The following is a 13,227-nucleotide window of genomic DNA, read 5'->3' on the forward strand; positions in this document are numbered from 1 at the left end:
AGAGACAGCGAGAGAGGGAACACAAGCAGGGGGAGTGGGAGAGGGAGAAGCAGGCTTCCCACTGAGCAGGGAGCCCATACGGGGCTCGATCCCAGGATCCTGGGATCATGACCTGAGCCGAAGGCAGACACTTAACAACTGAGCCACCCAGGCACCCCCTAGATTCCCTGGTTGCTTTTGAATGTCCTAATTTCCTAGAGGAACTCTCTACAGCTTTGCCTTACGTTGTCATTGCATTTTGGACTGTAATATTTTTTCCAGGCATCTGAAGGTTGTTAATTCAGTTTCCAATGTTTTTGAGCTTTTTTGGTCTGAGTTCTGAGTTAGGTGAAACAGAGAGGAGCACTTTGTATCAGCCCTTCAGGAAGTCTCTAGTAGGTTAGAAGAGACATGTGGCTCAGATATATGTGATAGACACAAGAATTTGCAAATAAAGTGTGCTCTGCTCCCTCTAGAACCAGAGAAATTGGCCCATACTGGGAACTCAGGCTGTTGCCTCTTTAAGCTTTTTGTCACTAAGACCATTGCTGCTTTAAGACTGGGGCCACTTTAAGACTGTTGCCGCTTTAAGACTGCTGTTACACAGGGAAGGGGTGGGGGAGGGCATACAAAATAGCTAGAAAAGCCTTGTAGAATTTTGAAGTGCCTTTTTCTTGATCCAGCTTTCACTTGGTTGTTGTAAACTTTTGACTGTTTTCCAGAGTTCTTACAAAATTTGTTCTGTCAGTTTCTGCTTGTTTTTTAATGTTTCTGTGGGAGAGATGAGAGCTTAGGGCTTCCTATTCTGTCATTTTTCTGACATCACTCTGCTATTTGTTTTTACATGCAGACTTTCCTTTTGTAGTAAAATGTGCCTTGGAAAGAACCTGTGGTGGTATGGATATATTGATTTCCAGTTTAGGAATATGCAATTTCTTCCTGATTTTACAGATGGAGAAATCAGTGTCCCAGGAAGGGCTGACAGTGCTTTGGAGTGCTGGCTGTCTCATGGCCTCTGCAATGTCCATCCAGTGGTGACCCTCTTCCTACACAAGAAGTCTCAGTGTTTCCATCCAGACAGCAACATGTGTGTCTTTATTTGTGGCACAGATAAGCATGTAAAATCAGTTCAGTTGAAAACATTTATTGAGTGCCTGCTGTATGTTGAGCATGTGGAAAGCACTGGGATATATCTGAGGATAAAAATAGAGGCTCCGTGCTAAAGGAACTTACTTCTAGTGAGAGAGATTGGTGGTAAGCCAACAATTTCAGAACAATGTGAAGTTGCCATGATGGGGTTATGTAGAGGGTCCCATGGGAGCGCAAAGTGAAACTTCCTGGAGCTGAGTCTTGGAAATAAAATTGGCTAGGAGTTAGCAAGACAAAGAAGGAGGGACCGCCAGATTGAAAGTTCATCACATAGCCTGAATTAATACCCAGATCCCCTGAGTCCCAGTGCAGGGCTTTTCATGCTTACTCAAGTTTTAGAGTCTCATCTAAAGTAGGCCCATCTTCTTATTGAATCTGGTGGGGCTTTTTTTTTCTAGTAAGGTTTGTTGAGAAATGAAGCATTTTGCTCTACTTGAATAATTTCATTTATTAAAAGTGATTTATAATCACTGGTCTAGACAACCACTTTCTCAGTGAGGATGTAATCTGATAGATTCTGTGTTCTAGTGTTTTCCTTTTTTTTAAGCTTTATTTATGTATTTTGGAGAGAGAGAGAGAGAGAACATGTGAAGGGTAGGGGCAGAGGGAGAGGGAGAGAGAGAATCTCATGCAGATTCCCTGCTGAGCCAGGAGCTTGACTCAGGGCTCAGTCTCACAACCCTGAGATCATGACCTGAGCCAAAATCAAGAGTGGCTGCTTAACTGACTGAGCCACCCAGGCGCCCCACTATCCATTTTTCTAACCCATGTTCCAACACTGCTTGACAGCCTGTTTATTTAGTGGCCTCTAGAAGTGAGGCCTTGCCTTTCTTTCTGAGGTAGACGCATGGGAGTCCTTATCTAGGCTCAGTTCTAAGGAATTAGTCTCTACTGAAGGGTGGATCTAGGTGACATTCCATGTGTCCCAGTCCCCCAGGAGTCAGACGAGTCGATTGGGGATGGGCTCTGCCAGCCTAGCTGAACCACTAGATCCACTTTCTCAGCATCTGGAATTGGGACATGTCCAATTCCAGGGACTTACTTGGTAGCTGTAGGGTCCAGGTACAGATAGAGCCAAGGCTCATGCTGAGGCACGTGAGACAAAGCAATAAACAGGCTGAAAGGATAAGGAAGTATAAGCCCTGAGCAATCAGAGAAACCATGATACAGGGAAGATAAGGGACCAGACATACAGAAAGAGGCCAAGATGAGAGATTAGTGGAGGGAGAGAGAGAGAGAGAGAGAGAGAGAGAGAGAGAGAGAGAGAGAAGGGTTGTTGTTTATTCTCCTGTTTTCCTTGAGGCCCAGCTGTACTTCTTGGGTCAAGTTGGGCTCTGTTAGATTCCTCCATATCGTAAACATATCACATTAGCTTGTGTGGGCTTCTGATCCCTCAACAAAAACTGCTCCTGATTCCATCAGTCGCACATCAGTTTCTCCTTAGGCCCCTCAGCTGATGTTTTCCCTGAGAGTGCAGGAGGTTCTGTCAGCCTTGGTGAATTCCCTTTCCTGGCTGTTGTGAAGGCATTTTACATTGGCCAGGGCTTGGAGGCAGAGACCCTGATTTTCCTGTGGCTCTGCAGTTGATGAGGGCTACTTATGGGCAGTTCCACATAAGCTGGGGATTAGCCATTGGATTGCTTTCTCCACAGAGATAGTCATTAATTGAAAGCATAGCCATGCTAATAGAATTGACACATGGCTATGTGATAGGGTAGGAAATGTACCAGACCAGGAGCCATGGAGACAAGATGCCCAGTTCCAAATCTATCTTTAATTGGTTACAATTTGAGGCACCAGTGGCTTTAAGCACAGTGTGGGGCTTTGATGCACAGAGTGAAATGAAACAAGTATATGAAAGCTCTTTGAAAACATGTAGAGTGCATTATCCTTAGCTATGTGAAGAACTGTATTTGGCTAGTGGGAGTGGGAAAGGGCTAACTCCTTTCCCATTTGTCCTGTCAAAGACCCACTGGCAGGACAGCTGGAAGAGAATACAGAGATTGATGAAGCTGCGGATCTTAGTTCTGGCAGGGCTTCAACTCACCGTGGTGCTTTGAGGACCCAGAGGGGCTCTGCCTACCCAGTCTGTCAGAATCAGAAGCTCCTTGGGCAATGGTGGGAGGCCAGGGCTGAGAACCTGTTCTGGGGGTCCTGCCTCTGTTGGGGGCAGAACTCTGGGAGGCAGGCCTCCGTCAGCTCCAGGTAGATGGTGAAGTCAGAGCTGAATGAAGAGGCGGCAAGAGCCACAGTGCTGGGCTAAGCACAGAAACATGTTCATCCTCCCCTTTGCTGGTCACACTGATGGGAACCAGGAGAGACGATGTCATCAGGACTAACGGCCCACAGCTGTTGGAGTGGCCATTGCCAGATGGTGAGTCGGTATGGGTATGCCAGGGTTAATTTGCAGTGGGAAGGGGCCAAGGCAGGCTTCACCCTCTGCCTCCCTTTGTCCGCAGCAGAGCCCTGCCTCTTGGTGAGCAATGTAGCTGGGAGAGACAGCTGGATTTGATGAACAGCTGGTCCTACCGAGACAGAGTGCTTCGGGTTTTCCCAGCAAAGCCAAAGGCAAGCTTTTTAGTTTCAAGATTTAACCCCTGGCACCTGAAAATACAAGTGATGGGAAGTTACCTCATATGTTTGTGGTTGGAATTTGGCTCTTTCAAATGGCCAGGGTGTACCAAATAACACAATTTGACCACTGAGAATGAATTCTGGACTCTTCTAGAGTCTGTTAGAGAATGACCTGGCCCCTTGCACCTCTCCAGCACCATCTCTGACATCCCACTGACACGTTGGGGTCTTTCAGGCATATGCCTGCCCTGCATTTCCACTCTGTGCATGTTTTTTGTCTTTGCACAGATCACTAGCCCCTTGCCCAGACAACTCCTATCTATCCTTCAAAACTCAGGTCAGGGACGCCTGGGTGGCTCAGTCAGTTAAGCGTCTGCCTTCAGCTTGGGTCATGATCCTGGAGTCCCGGGATCAAGTCCATGTTGGCCTTCCTGCTCAGCAGGGAATCTGCTTCTCCCTCTGCCCTTTACACTGCTTGTGCGCTCTCTCTCTCTCTCAAATAAAATCTTTAAAAAAACCCACCTCAGGTCAGGAGTCATATTTCCTGGAAACCTTTGTAAGTGCTTTCCTCCCCCATCTGGTAAAGTTCACTGGGTTGATTTCCATCACAGAAAGCGCTATGCACAGTGTGCTCAAAGGCCAGCCATGTACTCCCCTGCCCCAGGGCAAGTCCCCTCTTCTTGGGGACTGTAATCAACTACCTTTTTGATCAAAGTTATCTCCTGATCTGCTGGACTTGCACATTTTGAAACATATGGGTATTGCCTTCTGGATGTAATCAGCACCTAGGTTGAGAAACAACATTAGCAACATTTCCAGAATCATCTAGCAAACATTTATTAAGTGCCTTCAATTCACTCGTACATTCACATATTTACCAAACATTTACCAATTATCTACTGTGTGCTGGATAGTATGCTGGGAGTCATTGAAGTACAGAGATGAGCAAAACAGAGCTTCTGGCTTCACCAAGCGTGTCTTTTAGTGGAAAAAACAGTTGTTAGTCAAATAACCACACAAATGAATATACAACGGCAAAGGATGATAAGTGCAAGAGAGGAGAATCAAAATAGCTAACATTTATTGAGCTCTGCTCTGTGCAGATCACTTCCATGCATTATGTCCTTTAGCCCTCCCAAAGGGCCATTTAGGTGGGTACTATTGGTATTGACAGGCTAGACATGAGGAAACAAAAAATGAGGCCTTGCCCAAAGCTGTGTGGCTAGAGAGAGGTAGAGCTGGAATGAACCCCCGAACAGCTGAGGAGTGTCTTCACCTGTACCCTTCCCCATGCTGCAGAGCTGCCAGACCCTTCCCCAGCCACCAGCTCTAAGGATGTAACAGACTCCACGGATAGCCACACCAAAGCCTCGCTATCCTGTTTGCCCTCTTCTTACACTCAACCCTTGTGAGTTACCAAATTGGATTAGGTGCCCAAACAAAATAGTGAGGACCTAACAAACAAGCTTCTATCAGTGGGAGCTGTGTGTTAGGAACTATGGAGACCAGATGTGTGTAAGACATGACCTGCACTCAGAGAATAATGCTTATAACCAAGTAAGAGCTTTGGGCAGCAAGAAAAGAGCCATCATAATAGTGGAGGGGCCTGATGCACTGCCACAAGGATGATAGCTGCAATAAAGGTGCATCCATTTCAGAAGATGGAGGAATCACTGGAAAGGCCTAGCTAGTCAAGAAAGCATCAGGAAGGGGCAAAGCTTGACTTAGGTCTTGACGAAGGGGTAGGGTTCAGGTAGGCGAAGCTGGGAGGGGCATTCCTCAAGTCACCACCTGATTTTTGGTCCATGCTGTGAAGGTGGGTGCCTGCTAGCTCTTCCATTGCCTTGTACCAAAGGAGGAATGCAGGATTCTGTTTTAGCAGACGCTGGCTCTCTTCAAGGCTTTTAGGTGGCTCTACTGTATATAGCAAGGACCTTCCAAGCTGGGAATTCACGCAACGTTTCCGGTTGGAAGGGAAATTTTTTTCTTACTCAATCTGATGTTGACATCTGACATCTTGCAGAAGTCAGCCCAAAGCTTGAGGCTTCTGGCTGTGTGAGGCTTCCCCAGACCGGGCCGAGTACATACTGAAAGAGCTACCTTGGAGAGCTTGGGAGCCTTGGGTCTCAGGAGGGGCTCTCTCGCGAAAAGCAGGGTGACCTTGGCCAAAGTGTTAAAGCTTCATTTCTTAATTGAGGGTTTGGACAAAGCTAGCACTTTACATTTTCTGAAGAAACATCAACTTTGACAGAGTGTCTCAAACAGGACAGATAAAGACCACATAATTGGAGATCCCCAAAATACCCCAGGCAAAATCGGACCTGCCCAGTGAGGCTGATACAGGATTATATGCTGCTTTTCTCCCTGTCAGGTAGAGCTGCTTCTTGGGGGTGAGAATGGAAATGTACTTCTTTAGGACAGAGGCAGTTGGTGCCCTCAAAGGAGGCAGGGCTTTCTTTGGGTTGAATCCTTGTTTTGCCACTTACTAGCTGTCTTACCTGTATAAGTGACTTAGCCTATATGAGCTGGTTTCTGCATTGGTCCAGTAGGGATACAATGTGAGTCTTATAGTCTGATAGTGTGATAGTGTTAGATATAGAGTTCATATACATCTAGACAGTGCTGGGACCCCACTTTTACTCATCTCCATGGGATATATCCTTGTCCCAGAATTGGACCGCACATTTATCATAGGGAGTTGAACAACTAAACCAGCATACTCTGGGCAGTAGCTGGCAAAACTCTCATGGTGGCACCGGGATGAGATGTTCTTTTTTGTATCTTCTTCCTCCTTTTAAACATTTTTTTCTCCTCTGGGACTCCACGCAAGGCCAGACTTAAACAGGCACAACTATGGAACCAAAGACACATCTTCCAAATTATTGCTGTGCACAGACCCAAGTGACCTCAAATACCCTCATCCTTGGCTGGCCTCAATTTCATAAACACACACTGCACAAGACCATGTATCCCCTAGGACTTCTGAGAGAACTGTGCTACATAGCTTCCCCAGGAGCATAAATGCTGAGGAAACAAGAAATTTCCATACCAATGAGAGAGAACCAGCCATTGATTTCAGGCCAGCTGGGACCCCTGATTGTGGCTTGGCAGAGATTAAACTCCTTCTTTAATTTTTGATGTCGTTTCTTTCTTCCTTGCCTTGACCCCAACAGTTTCTCAGAAGTTTTAAGAGGAAAAAATCCCTGCCATGTAGCAATGACTTGAGGTCATATAATAACTGATTATAGTTTACATAAATTTTAGTTATTTCCATTAAATATGTGGAAAAAATAACAGAAAAAGATGCCATAAAAATGAATAGTTGTTCTTGCACATAGACTCAGCCCAAAGGAGGAACAAATTTGCTATTTATATATGTATAGAAAGCCCTGTTCCCAGTCTTGATAGATACTCCACAAACCAATTTATATTGGCTTTGCTTGGGGCAAGGAAGTACATTTGGGGTTCCTTCTAACTCTATATCTGTGACAGAAACAAATACCTGCCCTTTAGAGTACTAGATTAGAATGTTGTGTTTTGTCTCTTTTTAGGGGAAAAAATTAGGATTCAGGGAAGATATCGTCTTTGGTCCCCAGACTTTAGGATAGATTTTGCTAGCTGTCAACATATATTGTCCTTTATTGTAAATGCTGGAGTCACCTTGTCCCCAGCCTTGGGTTGGGGATGGTGTTCATAATGGGGGAGGGAGAAGGATGTGTTGTATGTTAATCCATGAACATATTGTGCTAATTCTGGCAATGAAGGTCAATGGAGCTAAGGGTACTCCAGAGACCATTTATCTTGCTTACCAGATGGAGTCAAATATGCCAGTCTGTGAGGGCATGGTGATGGTTTAACCAGGAACCATATCTTTGTATTTAGCTTTTAAAAAAATTAATCAAGAGAAAACTGTCTACCACAGTTTTTTTTTAAAAATGTATTTGGATACATTTACACATAACTTCTCAGTTATGTGATTAGCACCTACGCTGGCTCACCTCACAATCAACAGTGTCATTTTTTTTCCCGTTTCTTTAAAAAGTGTTATTGTTAAATATTAAGTAGAGTTTCCACCGTTGGTTAGGATGTAGAAAGCTGTAAGAGCATGCTGCTCTTACCTTGATGAGAAGAATCCAGATAATCTACAACAATATAACTTTTTGAAGGCCTCGTAAAGTTGAAGTCGTTGAATTCCGACTGCAGGTCAACTGAGGGTGCGGCTGTACAACCTCTTGCTAATACCCCAGAGAGATCAAAATGTGGGAGCAGCAGTCACACAAAAAGCTCTTTGAAGAGATGAAGGTCCTCAAGATTAAGGGCCTTGAGATGGGGAGATTTATTCTGGATTATCCAGGTGGGTCTAATGTAAACACATGAGTCCTTAACAGTGGAGAACCTTTTCTGGCTGCAGAGAACTGGAAAAATGCCAGCGTGAGAGACTCTGCCCACCATTGCTGGCTTTGAAAATGGAAGAGGGGGATCAAAACCCCAAGAATGTGAGACCCCCCTGTAACAGGATCAAAGTAATTGGATGAAAACAGTAAACAAAAGAAGTCAGAGGTGGTTATATTAGTATCAGACAAAGTCAATTTCCAAACCAGGGATAAGGAAGGACTTCCTGTAATGATAAAGGGTGGAGTAGATTAAGAAGATGTAACAGTCCTAAATGTGTATGCATCTAAAAACACAGTTCCAAAATACATAAAGCAAAAAATGATAAAACTGAAAGGAGAAACAGACATAATCACAATTATAATTGGAAATGTCAACATTCCTCTTTCAGTGATTGGCAGAACAAGCAGACCAAACAAAATCAGTAAGGATATAGAAACTAGAACAACACAATTGTGGGATCTGGTCCTGCCTTCTGGTATCCCTACCTATGTGTAGTCATATCATACCAGTGTTGATCTGAGAGCCCTATATCATATAGCAGAGGTGATGGTATGTCACTTTTAAGTTTAGGTTATTAAAGACTGTGGTTTCTATCCTGCATGCTCATGTTCTCTCTCTTGGATTACTCACTGTGGGGGAAGCCATCATGTGAACTGCCCTATGGAGAGGCCTGGAACTAAGGAACTAAGGCCTCCTGCCAATAGTCATGTGACAGAGCTTGGAAATGGATCCTTGAGCTCCAGTCAAGTCTTCAGAGACTGCAGCTCTGGGCAATAGCTTGAGAGACAATGCCATAAGAGACACTGAACCACCTAGCTAAGCCACTTCCAGATTCCTTCAGAAACTTTGTGAAATAATAAATGTTTATTGTTTTGGGGGTAATTTGTCATGCAGCAATAGATAATACAAAGACCAAAGATTTGACCTAATTGACATTTGTAGAATACTCTACCTAACAAGAGCACAGTACATATTCTTTTCAATTGCCCAAAGAAATTTCATTAAGGTAGATTATATTCTGGGCCATAAAACAAATCTTGTCATATTTCTAATAATTTTCTTATATTTTAATTCTCATCATTTCTTTTTCCTTTTCTTTTTTTTAAGACCTTTCATCTGGGATCACTTTCCTGGTGCTTGAAATATATCCTTCAGAATTTGTTTCTGAAGTAAGGATGTGTTTGTGGCTAACTTCAGTTTTTGTTTTTAAGAAATTACTTTTTTTCTTCTTTCCATCTGTGAAAGTTATTTTGACTGATAGAACTTTGGGTTGGTGATTTTTTTCTGTCAGCACATTGAGGACATGATTCTGCTGTCTTAATTGTTGCTATTGAGAAGTGAAATACCAATCTAAGTGTCATTTCTTTATAGGTAATCTGTCTTTCCTCTCTAGTTGCTTTTAATTTCTTTTTGCCTATGTCAGGAGTCAACAAACTAGCCCACGTACCAAATCTGACCCACCAATGGTTTTAGTAAATATAATTTTATTAGAATACAGCCTTGATCATTTATTCACATATTGTAACTCTTTTCACCCTGCAACAGCGGAGTTGAGTAGTGGTAACACCAAGAGGATGGCCTGCAAAAGCTAAATTTTTACTAACTAACCCTATTTGGGAAAAGTTTGTTTACCCTTGGTCTGTGGTATTTTGCAATTTTACTATAATGTGTCTCTTTGTTTATTCTGCTTGGGAATCTTTGGCATCCTTGAATCTGAGGATTTTTTATCTTATAATTTTTAGAATATTTTTATCTACTATCACTTTAAATACTGCCTCTGACTCTATTTCTGTTTCTTCTTTTGAAATCCCAATTAGACATTTGTTAGACCTTACTATTTTTTCTTTTATCTTTCGAATTTTCTTTTTCTTGTTCTTTACACCTCATTCTACATATTTTTTTCACATTTATTTTTCATTCTATAATTCTCTTTTCATGTGTCTCATCTACTGTTAAACCCAATATAGATCTTTAAATTTCAATTATTATATTTTTAAATTTTCAAGCCTCAGTCATATAAAATTTTTATTCTTTAAAGTTTTTACATATATGCTTTTGTATATGTCTAATAATTACAATTTTAGAATTCTTTGTGGATCTGATTCTGTTGTTTGTTTTTTGTTCTGGCTCTAACTCCTGGATTTCCTTGGTATTAAATGATATTTTTATTTGTGAGCTCATGATTGTTGGGAATTTATCTGTAGAAATTCTTTGAGTTCTCCACTGAAAGTGGTTTTCTCCAGGAAAGGTTTGTACATGTCAGTTGCCTGGGGCACTATTAAATCAGAACCTGTTTTTTTGAGATATAATTGCCATATAACATTGTATTAATTATTATTACATTATTACTTCTTGACATTAACATTATATTACTTGAATTAGGTATACAACATAATAATTTGGTATTTGTATATATTGCAAAATGATCACAACGTTAAGTCTAGTTTTATTTTATTTTATTTTACTTTATTTAAGTCTAGTTTAGTTAACATCCATCACCACACACAGTTATGTATTTTTTTTCTTATGATGAGAACTTTTAAGATCTATTCTCTTAGCAACTTTCAAATATACAATACAGTATTATTAACTATAGTAACCATGCTGTACATCACATGCCCAGGGTTTATTTTATAACTGGAAGTTTGTACCTTTTGACACCCGTTACCCATTTCATCCACACCCCGCCCCACACCTCTGGCAACCACCAGTCTGTTCTCTGAATCTATGAGTTTGGTAGTGTTTTGTTTCAGCTTTGGTTTTTGTGGGTTTTTTAGATTCAGTATGTAAGAGAGATCATATGGTATTTGTCTTTCTCTGTGTAACTTCTTTCACTTATCATAATGCCTTCAAGGTCCATTCATATTTTGCAAATGGCAAGCTTTCCTTCTTTTTATGGATGGATAATATCCCATTGTGTGTAATAATATCCCATTGTGTGGTGTGGCACACACCACATCTTTTTTTATTCATTCATCCATTGATGGACATTTAGGTTGTTTGCATATTTTGGCTATTATAAATCATGCTGTAATGAATATAGGAGTTCATATATCTTTTCAAGAGAGTGTTTTCATTTCCTTCAGATAAATACACAGAAAAGGATTGCGGAATCTTACAGTAGTTCTATTTTTAATTTAATTTTTTTTTTTGAGGAACCTCCATAACTGTTTTCCATAGTGGCTGCACTAATTTACATTCCCACCAACAGTGCACGAGGGTTCCCTTCTACATCCTGAACAACACTTGCTTATTGCCTTTTTGATAATAGCCATTCAAATATAGTGATCCAAAGGGGCACCTGCACTCCAACGTTTATAGCAGCAATGTCCACAATAGCCAAACTATGGAAAGAGCCCAGATATCCATTGACAGATGAATGGGTAAAGATGTGGTATATACACACACAATGGAATATTACTCAGCCATCAAAAAAAAAAATGAAATCTTGCCATTTGCAATGACATGGGTGGAACTAGAGGGTATTATGCTAAGCAAAATAAGTCAATCAGAGAAAGACAATTATATGATTTCACTCATATGTGGACTTTAACAAACAAAACAGAGGAGCATAGGGGAAGGGAGGGAAAAATAAAGCAAGATGAAATCAGAGAGGGAGACAAACCATAAGAGACTGTTAATCATAGGAAACAAACTGAGGGTTGCTGGAGGGGAGGGGGGTGGGGGGATGGGATAACTGGGTGATGGACATTAAGGAGGGCACGTGATGTAATGAGCGCTGGATGTTATATACAACTGATGAATCACTGAACTCTACCTCTGAAACTAATAATATACTATATGTTAATGAATTTAAATTAAAAAATTAAATGTCTGAGGTGATCTCATTGTAGTTTTGATTTGCATTTCCTTGATGATCAGTGATTTTGAGTACCTTTTCATGTACCGGTTGGCCATCTGTGTGTCTTCTTTGGAAAAATGTCTATTTATATCCTCTGCCCATTTATTAATTGGGTTTTTTGGTTTGTTGTTGTTTTACTATTGAGTTGTATGAGCTCCTTATATTTTGGATATTAAACCCTTAAAAGATATATGGCTTTCAAATATTTCCTCTCATTCTGTATGTTGCCATTTCATTTTGTTGGTTGTTTCTTTTGCTGTGTAGAAGAGTTTTAGTTTGAAATAGCCCCACTTGTTTATTTTTGCTTTTGTTTCTTGTGCTTTTGGTGTCATATCAAAAAATCTTTGCTAAAACCAGTATCAAGGAGCTTTTTGCCTATGTTTTCTTCTAGGAGTTTTATGGTTTTAGGTCTTACATTCAAGTCTTTAATCCATTTTGGGTTGATTTTTGTCTATGGTGTAAGATAGTGTTTTAGTTTCATTCTTCGGCATGTGGCTGTCCAGTTTCCCCAGGACCATTGACTAGAGAGACCTTGATTTCTTCCCCGTATATTCTTGGCACCTTTGTTGTAAATGAATTGGCTGTATATGCATGGGCTTATTTCTGGGTTCTCTATCCTGTTTCATTGGTCTATTTGTGTGTTTTAAATGTAAATACCATATTATTTTGATTACTCTAGCTTTGTAATAGTTTGAATTCAGGGAGCATAATGCCTCTAGCTTTGTTCTTTCTCAAGATTGCTTTGGCTATTCAGGGTCTTTTGTGGTTCCATACAAATTTAGCATTATTTGTTCTAGTTCTGTGATAAATACCATTGGAATTTTAATAGGGATTGCACTGAATCTACAGATTGCTCTGGGTAGTATGGACATTTTAATAATATTAATTCTTCCAATCCATGAGCATGGAATATCTTTCTATTTATTTGTTTTTTCTTCAATTTCTTTACTAATACCTGATAGTTTTCAGTGTGGGGGTCTTTCGTCTTCTTGGTTAAATTTATCCCTGGGTATTTTTTTTTGGATGCAATTTTAAATGGAATTATTTTCTTAATTTCTCTTTCTGATAATTTGTTATTAGTGCATAGAAATGAAACAGATTTTGTGTATTGATTTTTTGTCCTGTAACTTTGCTGAATTTGTTGATGAGGTCTAACAGCTTTTTCATGAAGTTGCTATATAAAATCATGTCATCTGCAAATAGAGACAACTTTACCTCTTTCTTCCTGATTTGGTCCCCTCCCTCTCCCTTCCTTCCTTCCTTCCTTC

General features: G+C 40.9%; 1 protein-coding gene across 3 annotated transcripts in view; it reads left to right on the plus strand.

Moving 5' to 3' along the window:
* The window catches only part of URB2 (URB2 ribosome biogenesis homolog), a 119,208-nt gene that overhangs the window by 55,368 nt on the left and 50,613 nt on the right, over window positions 1-13,227 (plus strand). The window contains exon 10 of one of the 3 annotated variants that reach the window (XM_032430218.1): window positions 7,906-9,112. The exons of the other annotated variants lie outside the window; for them this stretch is intronic. Coding sequence (XP_032286109.1) covers window positions 7,906-7,914 — 9 coding nt within the window. The 3' untranslated portion in view covers window positions 7,915-9,112. Of the gene's footprint in view, window positions 1-7,905; window positions 9,113-13,227 lie in introns of those variants that run through there. 3 annotated transcript variants of the gene reach the window in all.

The sequence above is a fragment of the Phoca vitulina genome, unplaced genomic scaffold, assembly GCF_004348235.1.
Source record: "Phoca vitulina isolate PV1807 unplaced genomic scaffold, GSC_HSeal_1.0 scaffold43, whole genome shotgun sequence".
Taxonomy (NCBI): domain Eukaryota; kingdom Metazoa; phylum Chordata; class Mammalia; order Carnivora; family Phocidae; genus Phoca; species Phoca vitulina.